General features: G+C 37.7%; 1 protein-coding gene across 4 annotated transcripts in view; it reads left to right on the top strand.

Moving 5' to 3' along the window:
- The window catches only part of COL4A4 (collagen type IV alpha 4 chain), a 149,794-nt gene that overhangs the window by 2,101 nt on the left and 129,271 nt on the right, over positions 1-18,422 (top strand). For all 4 annotated transcript variants that reach the window (XM_027875990.1, XM_027875991.1, XM_027875989.1 and 1 more), the window contains exon 2: positions 14,723-14,897. In XM_027875990.1, the coding sequence (XP_027731791.1) occupies positions 14,842-14,897 (56 nt within the window). In that variant the 5' untranslated portion in view covers positions 14,723-14,841. The remainder of the gene's footprint in view (positions 1-14,722; positions 14,898-18,422) is intronic.

The following is an 18,422-nucleotide window of genomic DNA, read 5'->3' as shown; positions in this document are numbered from 1 at the left end:
GAAGGAAATGACAAACTCCAGTATCTTTGCCAAGAAAACCCCAAATACGGTCACAAAGAGTCGGACGAACTGAACAACAAAAATTGAGCACAAACTCCTTTATCAGGAAATCGAAACATTCCAGGGCTTCTATAAACAGACCACAGAAGTAAGTTGTTGTAGAAATGCAATGACTGTGTCTATTTCTAGAGTTTATTTTGGGAAACAGTCATCAGTGTGACTTTTCCTGCCTTTCCTATGAGATAGGACAGCAGGTGCTGTCTTCAAGAAATTGGATAGTATTCTGATACTCTTAAATGAACTACCATTAAAATGGTTGATGGTGTTACTTCCTGGAAAAAATACCTTAAAGTCCAATGGAATGGACTTTAATTTTATGAATGATGCATTCTGGAGGATTTCCAAATTTAGGTTGAAACTTGACTTTGCCAGAGGCAGGGTTACTTGGAAGAAACAGAATTGGCTTTGTGATTATATTTGGAGCAGGAAGCAGGAACTACTGTAAATTGTGTTTACTGCAGAGAGACCAGAAATTTAAAAAGGACTTCAAATGGAAATCTAGCATTATGTAGCATTAAGATTGTATTGTAAAAATATGAATAATTAAGATTATACTAGAGGCCAGTAATAACACTATGTGAATGATCTAGGGAATAGTGCTGCAGCATCTCTTAAACCTGTCTACTTGAGTGAAGTAGAAGTGACCCTGTCATTCTCTTCTCTTAACTGCAGTCATCTGTCTCTATCAGCATCTTTCTGATCAGGCAATGGCCCCTCACTCATACTCTAGAAACCAAGGAATTTATTTTTTATTTTTTTACCCCACAGCTCTTCAGATCATATGGTTCTCCCCTATAGAGTTGTTGACTGACCAAATTTTTGCTAATTTTGATTTTTCTATTTTGGTTTGGTTGTGTAAATTTGGGGAAGCAGATGAAGCAGGGGCAAACTTGCAAAGAGCAGAAAAATACCTCATTTGGGTGTGAACATGGCACAAAGATAGCAAAGTGAAAGTGGGTATTTGTAAATAAACATTTATGACAATTTTTATGCTGCACCACACATTGGAATTTCTACCTCTCTCTCCCCCTTTTAAAAAGGAAAACAAAATCAGACTCAAATCTGTTATGCTCTAATGGGCTCATTATAAAGAAATAAAGCTACACAATTTTTCCTTGAATTCCAGCTCTTTTAATAGGCTTACTAACCTATATTTTTGAAAGCGGTGCTGCTCTGCAGAATAGCATTTCATCCATTAGAAGATAATTCGGTATTCCAGCTATGAAGATTATTCCATGGAAGTACTATTTAACTGTTCACATGTATTTTAGCTGCATTAGGATGAAATCTAAGATTCAGTAGGAAAAATGACATCATACAACAACCAAAGATTAATGACATCACAAACTACTTGTTCCATCATAGTTGAGACTATTCTGATGGTTATCATTTTCAAAAGATTCGAATCAGTAAACTAAATTATAGTTAAACTCTAAAATCCTGCTATTGGATAGCTATGTGGATAGAGCACTGGACTTGGAATCAGGAAGACTCATCTTTGTGAGTTCAAATTTTGCCTCAGATACTTACTAGCTGTATGACCCTGGGCAAGTCATTTAACCCTGTTTGCCTCAGTTTCCTCATCTGTAAAATGAGCTGGAGAAGGAAAGGGCAAACCACTCCAGTGTCTTTACAAAGAAAACCTCAAATGGCATCTTGGAGAGTTGACATAACTGAAAACAACTCAATAACAACAACAATAAGCTAGAGAGGCAGAATAGTTGTACAAAGTGTATACCCTGGCATCATGAAGACCTGACTTCCAGTCCTGTCTCTGACTCATACTGACTGTGTGGTCCTGAGCAAGTCACTTAACCTCTTAATGCACCCAGGAAACTCTGTAAGACTCTAAGTTAAATGTGAGTTGTCAGTATGTCTTAATGGAAACCCTATTGCATTGAAATCACACACACCTTAAAATATAAGATTTTTTTCTGATTCACAAATACTTAAGGATCTCATAATGCTTCAGTATAATCATTAGGAACATTTATTATTATGCTGTAATATGCAAGGGTCATGGGGTCACAGTTTAGGGGGTGGAAGGGACCTTGAAGGTCACCTAGTCCTCATTATGAGGGAAGACCTGAGACAAAGAAGGGTAAAGAGACTTGGGGTCACACAGGTGGCAAGGACTTGAATCCATACTTTCTGCCTCAACCTCCAGCACACTTCCCACTGGACTGCAATGCATCCTAATGCTGATTAACTGAGTCTGGTTAATGAATGACAAATGAAAGCATTCACTGCATTGGATTTTAATCAGAATCAAAATTATTAAATATATCTAAATTTATTTAGATTCGTTTGTGTTTCCAGCACACATTTGATTTTACAAAAATGGGATAAGATATTTAAATTCTCTTGAATATGATAATTTTGTAGCAAAAATTTAATTTGCTCCTTATGTTTTTTAGTGTTGAATATTGACATTTGCAAAATGCTTATGTTTGAAGGAGCATTAGATACCATCTAGTTAAATACCGTCATTTTTACAAATAAAGCCCATAGTGACCTTGTGACCTGTTGAAGGTCACACAGCTAATTAGTTGAGAGAGCTGGAAGTCAAACCCAGCCTTCCTTGGTCCCCATTTCAATACTCCAGTACTTCAGCAACACATAATTTCATGGGCAGGTAGATTATAGTAGGCTCACAATCACTTAGTAAAAGGTCTTTGAATACTTATGTGGCTAAAAAACATCATCCTTCTCTGGCCAGTCTGATGATCAGCTTCTCTAAAAGTAATTAGCCTGGCCCTTAGAAAACAGACAGACAGCTTGTCCTTGGCCTTGGAGTCACAGCCTTTACAACCTGGAAGAATTAGCCAGAGCTTAGGCTGTTCTAAATCCCTCACATCATGAACTGGCATGAAGAGTAATGCTTTAGTTGGAGGTGGGGGAGGGAGAAAGGGAGAAAAAGTTCGACTTAATTTCCACTGTTAACATTAAGTAGGAAAAATACTCATTTCTAATGTTGTAGTATAGGGAAGAATACTTTACTTTTAATTGTGGCATTCTATTTGTTTTGTTAGTCATCTAATGGTAACCATCTTGGTCAATCAACCAATGTTCATTAAGCTCCTGCTATGTTCGAGAAACTAGGCATATAAAGGCAAAAATGAAGCCTTGCCTTATATTTTTTATATTATGTATTATATATTACATAGCTTATATTACATTGAGGGAAGCTTATATTATATGTGTGATTACATATAATATATATTTTATGCATATATAATACATAGTTTATATTATAATATGTAACATATAACATTATATTATATAAACTGTATATTATCATATTATAATATATGATATATTACATGATAACATATAAACTATATATTATTAATATAAAATATATAGTTTATATTATGAGCTCTATATTATATTTAGGGAACCAACATATACAGATATAAGCACATGTCAAATGTATTTACATAAAGTATAAATTCAGGGGTAGGGGAGAGAATGCACTAACAGCTGGAGAGCACAGGAAAGACCTCATGAAGGGGGGAGCACCAGGGATTCCATGAGACAGAGGTGAGATGGGAGCACATTCCAGGCATGGACGACAGCCTGTGCCAAAACGTGGACCCAGAAAGAACAGCATGTGTAAGGAATAGCTTGAAGGCCAGTGTGGCTGGACCAGAGTGCATGCAAGGGAATCTGCATGTTCTGTTCATATTTGTACTATAAACATTGCCCCTTCTTTATTTCATTTTGTTCTGTTAATGGAACACCCACCTTGATGACCTCTGGCACATGCATTGTAAAGTTTAGTGTAAAAAACAATTAAATGTCTGGTAATAGATAGTCAGATGTCATGGCTTGAAAGTACAGTTTTACATGAAAACTGAATCTTATTCCCTGTCCCTGGGACAGGTCTGGAAGCAGAGGCTGCTTCTAAGGTAGAGGCAGAGACACGTCCTAGGCCCCAACAGTGGTGGTGATGGTCGAAGGCTTGGTGCAGTTATTCTACTTCAGGAAGGTGGTTTTGGGGCAGGAACTCCCCCAGGAGGCCATCTGTAGGGGAGCCGTGTTCTTGAGCTACTTCTCACATACATATAACCAGTCTAGAACCAACGCCACTCTCAGCACTTCTCATAAATATCTCTCCTTTCCCCCTTCAAGGTTGCCCTTGAGTTTCATCTTAACCTAGTTGAATTGTGTCCAGATATTCAGGGAGGAAGTAGGGACAGTCCTATAGAGAACTAGGATTTAGTTTTATCTTACAATTTTTCTAGCATGACCCTCTCCTTTTACAGAGGAGAAAACCAAGTGCCAGGTAAGGGAAATGATTTGTGCCAGGTCTCATAGTAGCAGAGGGGGGATTCAAAACCAGGCCCTCTTCCCAAGTCAGTGCTTTTTCCATGCCGCTTCTAAGTGAAGGAAGCCTTTGGACTGTCCTGTTCAAACATCAAGACAGGAGACTAACTCTGAAGCCCTCTCCAGAAACCTCTAGCTGCTCAGGACCACAATGAAATGAGGACTTTCAGCTGATCCTTCTTGAAATACATTTCCATTTTCATGCAGCTGAGGCCCATCTTCAGGGATCATTTTGGTAATGGTATCACAAAAAGGTTACTCCAAATTAAAGCAAGGCCAATGTGTTTGGAGCTGAAACTTCAGAGCTCAACTCTTGCCAATAGTTAGGAAGTCATTTGTGGACAGTTGAAAAAAAAAGAAAGGAAAAATACAAACCTCGAGCAGATGGTCAAGAATTCTGTAACCTTACTATTTTGCTACAGTCTCCAGTGTCTATTAATTAATGGCAGAAATGCTTGTCCCTAAGATAAGATATTGAACATTTTAAGCTATGCTTTTTTTCGTAATACAGTACTAGCAACAATATTCAAAGCTGACACTGCTGAATTTGAGCCCGGGGCTTTCCTCTCAGAAATGCTTTCGGTAAAAATGCATCAGTGAAGTCATCCTACTGTTCCATAAAATTGGATGCCTGTCTGATCTCAGTATTAATAGACAATGAACCATTATCCTGGAATTATTTAGTTTAGTTTTATTTTATAGCTATATTCTTTTGTAATCTATAGGGAACCATTCCTTTTGGAGTCTGGGTATTCCAGAATGGGGGTAGTGTCCCCAGATGTCACAGTGTGGCTAGCACCTTGTGTAAGAAAACACTTGGATGAGGCAGACCTGTGACTCCTGCCTCCATGTTAGCTTGAACTGGTTCCCTAGCATGGGTAAATTGAAAAGCAAAGCTGCTATCAGCCAGACAACATTAGAGAACTCCTTAAGAAAGAAGATTGTCCGGGTGGGTAGGGCTGAGCTTCCTCATTCGATTAAAAAACACTCCTCTACCCAAATGCCATTCCCACTTGGCTTTTGCTTATGCAAAATATTAGTTTATGGTCAGTTCTAATGAATGTAGTACATATGCATTCAATTTTGAAATCATAGATAAATCAATTTTCAATTAATTTGATAGAGGAAACAATACCAAACAAATAGAAACCCCAGGGATGGGATTAATATGAGAGAAAGAGGTGGACAGAGACAGATCGATGATTAAGAGGGTTTCAATAACTACCAATCAGTGTGCTTTCTTTTAACCTATAAAATCTTCATGGCATGATCTACATGCAGATTGAAGTTATTTTTGATGAAAATGAGTTGGAAACATGAGGACCACAAATAGTTTTCTATAGTAGTCTTCATCTCTGTGGTCCCACAGTTGACTGAAAGGTATAGAGAAGACAAAATTCCTCTTTCTTTGTTGATGATTTAAAAAGCATTTGAAGGGTGCTAAGTAAAACCTTAAAAGCTTTTCTCTACCAACATATAAGATACATATGTTTATACACACATGCATATACACAACCACACGTAGTATGTACATGTATACACACATACACACGTGTGCGCATGTATGTATACACACATGTATATGAAGAGCAAGCAGAATTTCTTGATGGATGGAACCACAAAGATCACTTTGATAATCACTTTCAAGTAAGGCATAAAACAGGGAAGTCATGTAGATTAGTGGAAAGGACTGGATTTTGAGTCAGGGAGGGTAGGATCAAATCCTGACTCTGTTACTAGCTACTACCTTAGACAAGTCACTTAACGCTTCTGGGCCTCAGTTTCCTTATCTGTAAAACAAGGTGAGAGGAGCTGAACGAGGTGGTTTCTAAGGTGCCTTCAAGCTCTAAATCTATGATTGAATGAGATAGACACTTATCAAAGATGATGAGCCCAAATGGAATAAAGATTGCTCACAGATGGTAAGATCCTTCAGATGTTCTTGTTTGTAAATAATAATGATAATGATAATAATGTGCCATTTTCATTCAGGCCCTAGATTATAACAAGACTTCCTCATGAGATCTCTGAATGCTCAAAAATGTTGAGACTAATAATCCACATGGGAAAATCCACATGACTAAAAAATGCATATGATGAGATATGGAATGTGTAGAAAGGATAGCTGCTGCAGAGATGCAATGAGTTGGGTCCAGAATTGAATAGGAGTGAGAGAGAGTTGGCTGGGTCGCTGTGGTAGTTCAGACAAACTTCCTCAATTATCTGGGCTATTCTTGATGTGTCCCTTCCTCTTACTTGGTCTCCCAAACCTGACCCTTCTAAGGAACCTCCCATGGTGGGAATCTTCCTGCCTGGATACTTCTAACTTCCTAGCTAATTAGTGCTTGCCTGCCAAATACATGCACCTGGCCTTCTTCTTGAGCAGCAATGATGTGGAGGCAACTCAGATGCTCCAGCGCTGAGAAGGGAGGAGGAGCCAGAACCTGAAATGACCTCCTGCATGATCCACTTCTGCTGCCCAATCATTATACTCAAAGGTTTGGACTTTGAACCCCTGGCTAGGTTTCAAATCTCTTCTACCCCTGCAAAGATCCTTTATCTCAGGTGGCTCTGACCCCACTGTATATCTGGCTATATCCTTGTCCACTTTTCCCATCTGCACAGCCTCCATATCCTTAGGCATCTTGAATTAAATCAAGCCTCCTTTGTGAGCATCATCTTGAGCAAATAAAGGCTTACCTATTACTTTTAACATTATTGGCTGATTTGCTTCTTCTGTGAAAATCTCTGTGAAAATTTTGTGTGAAAAATCTGGGAAATCAGTGCAAGACTTTCCTCCATTCCAAACTGCTCCCTAACACCCAGACATATGTTTTCAGCCCCAACCCTGTCTAGGCGATGCTATACAGCTGTGAATACAGAGTACTGCACCACAATCTCTGAAGGATCTGAATTAGGTGGTGTGCTACTTGGGAGCAGTATACAGAGGACCATGCACTTAATGGTGCAAAGAACCCAAGAGATCATCCAGTGTAATCCCAGCCCCATTTTATAAGGGAAGAAACTCAGCTTAAGAGAATTTAAATGACCTGCTAGGGAATCACACAGTTAGGAAGAGAAGCTAGAACTCAGCTCTTATGACTCCACTTCCATTTTACCATGGAAAAAACTCACTTGTAACTCAGTTGGGCCTGAACTAATAAATATTCATCCAGCATTGACTGAAGGGTGCTAAAGGCCATCCAAAGAGTGTGAGTTGTGTTTCTGTCATTTTAGGATGAAGGGATGCTGTTGAAAATTTATTTCAATAATTTTTTTTGCTTTTTTTCTTACAACATGACTAATATGGAAAAATAGGTTTTTTTGCATGATTTTATGTGTATAATTGATACCACATTTCTTGCCTTATCAATGGGTGGGGAAGGAGTGGGAGGGAGGAAAAAAATTAGGAACTAAAAATGTTTAATGAACATTAAAAATAAATAATAAGTTTGAAATAAAAGAAAATGGATTGCAAGTTGTACTGTATAACTGCTCACATGCAAAGAACTTCAGCAATATTCCAGAGACTGATTAAACACATGGGGAATATTCAGGTCCAAGTTGTGATTGTACTGCATTTGGAGTCAGAGGACATGAATTTGAATCTTTTGCTGCTTAGTGATGGTGAGATATTGGGTTAGTCACTTACATTCTCTGGACATAGAGTTATGGGATCATAGATTTGGAACTGGACCAAATCAGAGAGGGCATCTAGTCCAGTTCCCTCAGTGGTAAAATAACTGACCCAAAGTCACAAAGATAGTAAATGACTGTCAGAATTTGAACCCCGGTTCTGGTACTCCAAATTTGATGATTTCCAGGCTGCCTTTATAAAGTGAGGAAGATGGACAGCTCTAATATGAAATGTCTTATATTATGAATGTCTTGAAATTTGTGTATACATATACACACATATATATACACATACATGATGGAAAAAGTATTTCACATATATGCATGTATATATGCATATATACACTTGTTTATCTGAAAGGGCACTTTGGAAAATTGTTTTTATGTTATTTCCTAATTCATACTTTATTTTTGATGTTAATACTTCTGTTAATAAAAATATTAAATGCATTGCCCATTTTAATGTGTGTTTTTGGGTAGGGTGAAAGAAAGGGAAGACACATTTATTAATCACCTATGAGATGCCAAGTATTTTACAAATATCTCATTTAATCCTCATAATAACCCTGGGAGGTAGGTGCTATTTATTGTTAACTCTATTATACAGATGAGGAAACTGAGGCAGATAGTGGTTGAAGTGACTTTCTCAGGATCACATAGCTAATAAGTGTCTGAGATCAAATTTGAATTCAGGTCTTCCAGACTCCAGGCCCAGCTCTCTATACACCGAACCCCATGGCTGCCTCTAACAAAGGAAAAGTAATGCAGCAATTCTGACTTTTCCATTAATTGTATCAGACTTCTATAATATTGAATTTTTAAAAAAACTTATGATAAAATGACTTGATCATTTTATGTATTGATGTGTTGATGGCATTTAAAAAAAAAACAACCAGTCACGATAATTTACTGAAAAACATATTGTGCTCAAAGTTGAATCCCTTCTGGCCCTAAATCTAATTCCAAATCATGAACAACCAATTGGACAGTTCACACTGGATACCCCACAGGCATTCCAAACTCATCATGTCTCAAACAGAACTTACTCTCTTTCCCTCCGTTTCCAAACTTCCATATTTCTGGGAAGGGCACCATCATCCTTCTGCTCACCCACATTCACAACCTCAGTGCAATCCTTGAGCCCCAGGGATCCAATCAGCTGCCAATTTTTGCCATTTCTCTCTCCGCAGTGTCTCTTGACCAGGTCCCTTTCCACTCTCATGGCAACCACTCTAATTCAAGCCTCCTGTCTGACCTCCTTGCCTCCAGTCTTTTCCTATTCCAATCCATCCTTCACCTGGCCACCAAAGTAACTTTCCTAAAGCACAGGTCTGAGCATGTCATGTCATCCCCCTATTCAGGAATCTCCAGTGGCTCTCTATTATCTCTGCAAACTCCCATGCTTGGTGTTTAAACTCCTTCACAACCTAGCCCCTTCCTACCATTCCAGTCTTTTTACATATTACTATCCCTTCTCTCCCAGGTAGTGAGGTGGTTGAGTGTATGGAATTCTGGTTCTGGAGTCAAGAAGACCTGAATTCAAATCTGGATTCAGACACTAGCTTTGTGACTTTAGGCAAGTCATTTAACCTCTGTTTGCCTCAGTTTCCTCATCTGTAAAAGGAGGATAATCATAGCACCTACCTTCTGGAGTTATTATAGGGATCAAATGAGAAAATAGTTGTACAGTGTTTGGCACACAGTAGGTATTTAATAAATGCATCTTCTCTTCCCATGCACTCTGTGGTGCAGTCCTGCTCTTCTGTTCTTCATATGAGAAAATCTATCTCCTGTCTTCGGGTCTGGCATCTTCTCCCTCCTTACCTCTTCCTTTTGGGTTCTCTGTTTACCTTCAAGATTCAGCTCACGTACTAGCTTCTACCAGAAACCTTTGCTGATTCCCCCCAATGGTAGTGTTGTCCCTCACAAAATACCCTATATTTTTTGTTTATATATTCTGTAAATATACAGAACGGCATAGACTTGGAGAAAGGAAATCCTTAGCACAATACCTGATACTTAGTAGGTGATTAATAAATGAATGTTAATTGATTGGTCTCATTAACATTATGCTCATGAAAAATGGGCACAATGTAAATGTCTGGAAGCTGTGGTCCCATGAGAAACCATATCTAGAGGCAAAAAAAACCCCAGTAAAATGTGACTTTGTAAAGGAAGAGGGGAAATTCCTGGGTGGTCAGGAAATGATCAGATTGCTCCCTGAGCTGATAAAGCAGCTGCCTTATCGGTGAGCCCAGGCAGCCAGATGAAGGAGCCAATTTAAGCTTCTTGGCCAAGGCTGAGTCCAGAATCACTAACTTGGATAGAGAAGGGTAAGGTGGACAGAGGTCTGCAAACAGGCATCAAGGCCACTTTTCAGGCTTCCTAAGGGAATAAAATTCCTCAATGGGGGATCCTAAAATGGTTCTTATCTCAGAAAATTAAAGTGAAAGGAATATTTAGTCATTTGCTTGAGCTGGAAATTTTCCTCTTGAAAGGAGAAAGTTATTGTTGGAAAAATTTTAGAACTTAAGTGGATCATTAGGGTACTTAATATTATTATGGTGGGTGGAAACCATTTCTATTGGTTGGTGATTTTGCTCCTTTATCTTAGTTGCCCTGTGAGAAATACCAATAGTCAGCCCACCACAAACTGAATTATTTCAGGCACCACAGAGATCTAGGAGAAGGGTGGCCTTATTTAAGCAGATAGGCAAGCAAGTATAAGGGAAAACAAATAATCTATCAGGATAATAATACCACCACCACCACCAATAATAATAATAATAATAACTAACACATAGTGCTTATTATGTGCCAGGAACTGTGCTAAATGCTTTTCAATTATCTCATTTGATCCTCACAACAACCCTAGGAAGTAGGTGCTAATATCATCTCCACTTTACAGATGAGGAAACTGAGGCAAACAGAGGATAATAATGACTTGAAATAATAATAATAATAGCTCACTGTTATATGACACTGGAGGGTTTGCAAAGCACTTTATAGACAGTATCTCATTTGGTCTTTACAAGAAGAGATAGAAAAAGTGAGTTTCAGAGAAGTTAAATAATTCTCCTGGGGCATAATCTAGTACAGACTTCTAAGGTAGGTTTCAAATTCAGGTCTTCTTGGCTCCAAGTCCAACTATACTCCATTCTCTAAAGTTTCTCTTAGAATATATGAGCCCCTTTTCCCAATGATAATAACTAATATTTGTGGCACTTTAAGGTTTACAAAGTACTTTACATATATAAACTTCCCTGATTCTTAAAATGACCCCATGAGGTAGGTGCTCTTATCATCCACATTTTACAGATGAAGAAACTGAGGCTCAGAAACTTGCGTGTAACTAATATATAACATAATAGTAACTATGTGAGTCAGGATTTGAATTCAGGTCTTCCTAACTCCAGGTCCACAATTCTATTTTGCTACCAAACTGCTTCAGTTCAGAATTAGGTATATCTAATTCGGGGGTGAGGGAAAAGAGAAGGAAGTAGTAGCATCAGTTGGAAGAAATTTAATTCACTATGGATTAGCAAACCAAGTAGAGGGGAAAGTCTGAATAACTAAGGAAGATATGAAGGATGGGATAAGGTCATAGGGTCATGGGACTTAAAACTGAAGGGGACCTCAAAGCTCTTATTTCTCAGGTGATCTTCAGGGAGAGATAGAAATATAGATATACCATAAGTCTTTGACTTCCTCTTCCAGCACGTCTCCAAAGTTCACAGGCCATTTTGAGGTCAAATATTCATATCAGCCATGTTGAATATGCAATAACAACCAGATAGATATAGATATGTTTATTTAGATATATACAGATATGTGTATATATATATATATAATGTACATATATGTGTATATGTGTGTATATACACACAAACCATATATATTTAGTTTATTGGAGGGTGATAATAGAACAACTTTTAGGAGCTTGCCCTCTTTTCTTGCCCCATTCATTTAGGACTCTTGGATCTCCCCATGTCTCAGTATGGATGGCAAAAGCAATGATTAGACACTACGGTTAACTAGTAGACACCTCATAGCAACAATAGGGCTTTATTTTTGTTAAAATAACCATTAATTACGTAATTTTGTTAAAATTACAATCATCAACTACCATCGTCTTTTTTTGGATATACAATGTCAGCTTTTCATTTAAGATAGTGAACAAAGCTAGAAGTGATTAGAATATTTCTTTTTCACCTCCAACATATTAAATACATAAGAAATCATTGATTCTTACTTTGGATATTGGTTTAATTGTGTTTGAGACAAAAATGTTTATAGTCAAATGTTTGTGAACAGAAAAAGATCAGTAATCTGTCTGCTGACCCTAACAGAAGTTTGCCAAACAACTTAATTTCTGGTCAGGTTCGTTTGGAAACTATCTCCTGGAATGTTGTTCTGCCACTTAATTGGCAAACCAGTCTCTCGTCAATAAAGCATTGAGTTAGTTTACCAAGATTTTATCCAGAAATTTAAAAATAGCCTTTTGCAACTTCATCATCAACATCTGTTTCAGTTTTCATGCTATTCCCTTGAGGAACAAAGTTTCCAAATGTTTACCCTTTTCAGTCATTTAAATTGAAGGATGAAACTTTAAATTTAATTTTTTAAGCATACTTTCATGTACATATTCATGTAGATATAAGTATATTATATGTGCAGTGTTTAATAATATGTATATACTTTTCCCAATCTAATAAAATATAAAGTACCTGAATTAATCTTTCCCGCTTAATTATACATCACTTTCCTTTATGTAGTCATCAGTCCAGCCAAACTAGCCTTCTGCTTGTTCCGTACATGTAATATTTGATCTCCAATTTCTGTGCCTTTGCATAGACTGTGTCCCATGCCTGGAATACATTTCCTCTTCATCTCATCCTTTTAGAATCTCTGCTTTCCTTTAAAGCTTATCTCAGGTGCCACCTCCTACATGAGGCCTTTCTTGATCCTCCTAAATGCTAGTGCTTCCTCCCCCTTCCATTACCGTGTACATATATGTATATGTATATGTACATGTATACATACATACACATACACAGGTCAGCAGCTCTCTCTTCCACTTTGTCTGCTGTCCTAAACTAGCTTTCAAGCTGTCAGGTTCAATCTGAAGCAAACTTTCTGTCTTCTTAGAATAAATCTCTCTTCTCTCTCTCCCTCCCCCTCCCTCCTTCTCTTTCTCTCTACCTCTCTCCTCTCTCTCTCTCTTTCTGCCTCTGCTCTGTTTCTCTTTCTGTCTGTTTCTCTCTTCCTCTTTCTATGTTTCCTCTCTTTCTCTCTCTCTGTCTCTTTCTCTCTTTTTGTCTCCCTCTGTCTCCTTTCTGTCTCCCCTGTCTCTGTTTCTCCCCTCTGTCTCTTTCTCTCTTTTTGTCTCTTCCTCTGTCTCTGTGTCTCTGCCCCTGTCTTTCTGTGTCTCTATCTCTCTCTCTCTTTCTCTCTCCTCCCAGCCCCGCATTGGCTGGCTCTTACTGCTCTTTAGGGCTCTAGATTCCTGCCATTCTCTGAAAGGCTTTTAGGACTTATCTCATCAGCTGCCCACTTCTCTGCTTCTGTAGCCTCCTCCTGCCTGCACCACACCCATCTCCCCTGTCTCCCCATTTGCTTCTGCTTTCCCAACTCTCAAGTCTCTACTCTCTCAGTTCTCCCATCTGCTTCCAGCATATCCTTTTTCCCCTCAAAGGTGGGAGGGGGAGGTGAGTTGGATTGTGGGGGGGTCAAGATCAGCTTATCTTTCCTGTAGCAACATCATCTTCCTGATGTCTTTGGTCCTCTTCAAGAACAAAGGACAAACAACAACAATACTTCTTCCTAAGCCTCTACAGTCAATGTCTCCTGTGAGCTTGGTTGAAAGATCTGCTATGTATACATGATATAATCCCCAGAGGCTGGAAGCTCTTTGAGGATGGGGACTGTTTGATTTATTTTCTTGTATCTCCAGCACCTACCACAGTGCCCAGAACTTGGTAAGCATGTAAGGAATGCCTGCTGAGTAGTCGATTTTCATTGGATTTTCCAAAGGGAAAGAAAATTATTCCCAGGCAACAAGAAAGTATAAAAAGCCAGGAGAATTTCACATGCACAAAAAGGTTGGCAAACTTAAACACTGGGTTGATGTATGTGATATTTGTAGTACTGGGTATCCATGTCCCTATTGCTCCAAAAATATATATATGTATATATATATGTGTGTGTGTGTGTATGTAGATATGTATATATGCATGCATACCTCTACATACACATATGTTCATAATATAAATCATACACATATGTATATATGCACATATATTCATATACACATATGTGCATGTATATTTTCATATGACCTCTACCACTAATTTTTTGTATTACTTTGGCCAAGTTATTGTACTTTTCTGGGCCTCAGTTGCTCTGCCTATAAGGTAGGAGGTTGGACTAGATCTCTAAAGTTTTTCCAAGTTAAGGTACTTGGTGATTGCATGTTAAAAAAAGAAAGCCAATTAAGCATGAATATGATTTCTCCCAATAATTTTTATTCAATTTAAATGTCCCACAGGAAGAGAGTAAGGTAATTCTTCAAAAAGGCTGTTTGTTGAATGTGTCCTCTAAAGGATCTTTTGCTCATTATAATATGAATAATGAAATAATGAATAATCAACAGCAAACATAATGTTTTTAAGGGAATTTTTCTTCTTAATATATACAGATATCAAAGCAGGACTACGTAGGTTCTCGCTTAGAGACAAGATTCGTGTGAATGGAAAGAAAGACTGACTGAGGACCTTTATAGGAAGTGAAGACCTGAATGGAAAGTCATTAGTGCAAATGGCATTAATGAAGTACTCTTTCAGATGGCTTAAACAGTTTGTAATGGGTCCTTGGTAAGTGTCATGGCTGTGCCCATCTGTTTTTATATACTGCCTTCTCTGAGACCTGGGCATTATATAGACAACTGTTACTTGCATGCTTTCTGCTTTTGTAAAAATGAATCCTATAAATTTAAGGTAACCTAATGCCTACTTTATTCGCACTGTGGTGGAAGGCTTTTTATCATTTAATTCCTGAGCAGACCTTTTTTTTCCCTTTTAAATATTAATTAAAAAGCAGTGTTGTCATCAGTTAAAATATAACATAACTCAGTAGACAAAGAAAGCAATAATAACATTAATAACATTAACACCTGCCATATATACATACATGCATACACATATATAAAGGACTACATATAGTGTATATTTATATATGCATATATGTGTATATTTATATATGCATATGTGTGTATATATGCATATATATAATCCTTTAAGCTTTTCAAATGTTTTATATGTGTTAAAATTGGAGTTTAAATTGCAACTCTGCCTGTAATTCCCTCTGACTACAGAATAATTTGTATATCTCCTCAATGCTGCATTTCCCTCATAGCTAAAGTAGTTGAGACAATGCATTTCATTGTGCTGGTGTGAGGCTGAACCTGACAAATCAAATCCAAAACCTTTAGTCAATAACAGAATATATTATGAAAGTTAAATCATTACAAAAATTATGAAAATTAGGTAAATCACCCAATTTTGCTGGAGAAGAGGCGTAAGGGATTTCCTTTGAAAAACTGAGAAAACCAAACTTATAAAGGACTTCACATGTCATTAAGTTGGACTCTTTGACCAGTATATAAATCTTCTTCACAAGATGCACAAAAGGCTGTCCAGCTTTTTTTTTTTTTAACACTGGTGGAACTCATTGCTTCATCAATCAGTCAATCAACAAGTATTCATTAAGTACCTACTACATGCCAGATTCTGTGCTAGTTGCTGGAGTATACACAGACAAAGAATTAGCCCAAAGGCATTATGAATTAGTTCATTTTAATGCTGGACAGAGTTATTTGTGAGAATATTCTGCAGTAGGTAACACAGTGGACAGATTGCTGGGATGGAATCGACCTGAATTCAGATCCAGTCTCAGATACTTACTAGCTGTGTGATCCTGGGGAAGTCACTTAACTTCTGTTTGCCTCAGTTTCCTCAACTATCAGCATCTGCCTCTCAGGTTTGTTGTGAGGATCAAATGAAATAATACATGTGAAGCACTTAGTATAGTGTCTGGGACATAGACAACTCCCCCACCCCCACCTATTATATTTACTTAAAATTTGCCCCTTAGTAACTAGGTTCCACTAGTCCTTATTCATGCCTCTGGAGCTATGCAGAATGAGTCCAGATTAGAATCTTACTTATTTGTACTAATTACAGAAAAAGACTGAAGAAAAGTCCACATTATTGGTTATTTTTATGGGGAATTAGAATTTCACTACTTTCAATTACATACTGCAATAGGAACTGGCTATTTAGAAGCATTTTGGTTTAATAAAAGTGACATTTGACTGATGAGAAGATATGTTTCTAACTCTGCCTCTGCTAGCTGTGACTTGGGCAAATCATTTCCTCTCAGAGACCTTACTTTTTCATCAGTAAAATGGGGATAAGTGCCCTACCATCTCACAGGGTTCTTGCAAGAATAGAAGGAGACAATGAATATGAAAACTAACTGCTATACAAAAGTGTACTCATCCACTAGTTAGCCATGGCTGAGAGTAAACTGAGTAGTAACTTACAAATCTGTGTTCCAAGTTTACTTTCTTAAATATTGAAACATCACCCTCTCTCCACACACCTCCTGTGTTTGTGCTTTGATTTGCTGGTGGATAGAGGCCAATGCCAACTTAGTTCTTTTGGGAATTTTCATATATTCCAAATTAGCCAGGTATGAAATTGCAAGATTTTATTATAGGATAAAGAGCTCCCTATATAGAATGCATTTAAATAAAAACAAACCATTGACAGCAAATTACGGTCCTCTACTAGACCCCTAGTTTTTCAACATATGTCTTAGATTCTCCTTTGCCTTCATATATTTAAATTGAGCTTATCAGCAACTCAGGGATATTGCATTAAGAGTGGGCAAAGAATATTCACTTAAGACAAAAGTCTTTGGAAGAAAGAGAGAAAAAATGAATGGGCAAAAAAAAGGGGGGAGGGATCCTTGAATAAGTCACTTAAGGCGCCATGGTAGAGCTTTGGTCATATAATCAGATAGCATGGTTTCAAATCCCAATGATGCCATTTACTATGTTGGCATCTTTGGGCAAACTCTGAACCTTTCTTGTCTCATTTGTGAAATAAAGGGGTCAGATTAGATGATTTCTCAGGTCCCTTTCAATTCTGTCTATGATCATATAAGTCTGTACCTTGCTTTCTTCATATCTAAAATAGGAATAATACTTAGACTACCTACCTCCAAGGCTGTTGGGTTTTTTTTTTTTGGTAGGTTGTTTTTTGGTGAGGTAATTGAAGTTAAGGGACTTGCCCAGAGTTACACAGCTAGTGAGTATTATGTGTCTGAGACCAGATTTGAACTCAGGTCCTCCTGACTCCAGGGCCGGTGCTCTATCCCACTGTGCCACCTAGCTGCCTCCCCTCACAGGTTTTTGTGAGATGAAATGAGATTATGGGAGTGAAAATATTTTGTTAACCATAAAACATAGATAAATGTATGCTATTTTGAAATCATTTTTATTGTTTTATTGATCTTATTTATTTTATGTCACCTTTATTTTCAATATATCTCTTGCTCCCCACTCCTACCCAGTGAGCTATCCCTTGTAAAAAAAAGGGGGGGGTGGAATTAAAAAGAGAAAGAAAAAAAAACAGCCCAGCAAAAGCAATCAAAACATCACATAACTGATGGTGTACGGAAAATTTGGTGGGTGGTACCCACCTCTGTCAACAGGAAAAGGGGCAGTTTTCCCTCCACTTAAGCATTCAGATTCTCTTTTTTTTTTTCTTTCTGTTTACTCAATCATTATATACATTTTGTTTTCCTGGTTCTACTTATTTCACTCTGTGTCAGTTCATATAAGTCTTCCCATGCTTCTTAGAAATCTCCAGTCATCTTTTCTTGTGTCACAGTAATATTTTATAACAACCAATGCATAAAATTCTGCTTTTTTCATATCAATCTTCTATTCAAAACTTAGAATAATTCCCTGTTGTCTAATAAATCAAGTCTCATCTCCCACTCCTTGAACTTTCAGGTCATGTTCTTTCACTATGCTTTTTTTCCCCCTTGCCTGGAATGTCATCACCTAGCTTTCAAAACCTAGCCTATGCTACCCTCAACCCACCCCTCTGCTTCTGCCTGAAGCTTTCACTGGCTACATCAGCCCTCACTGTTGACTCTACATTCCAGCAGTACTTAAGGGTCTGACCCATATAATTTAGCACTTAGATATGTTGTGTTCCATTTCCCCCCAGTTGTTTTATGTTTGTCTAGTTTTCCAAACACAATCATAAGCTCATTGAGGATAGGGACCATATCCTTTACTTTATATGGTCTACAGCACCTAGCAA

Source organism: Vombatus ursinus, unplaced genomic scaffold (assembly GCF_900497805.2).
Source record: "Vombatus ursinus unplaced genomic scaffold, bare-nosed wombat genome assembly UNPS02014810.1, whole genome shotgun sequence".
In the NCBI taxonomy this organism is placed as follows: domain Eukaryota; kingdom Metazoa; phylum Chordata; class Mammalia; order Diprotodontia; family Vombatidae; genus Vombatus; species Vombatus ursinus.
This window is presented reverse-complemented; position numbering and strand designations above follow the sequence as displayed.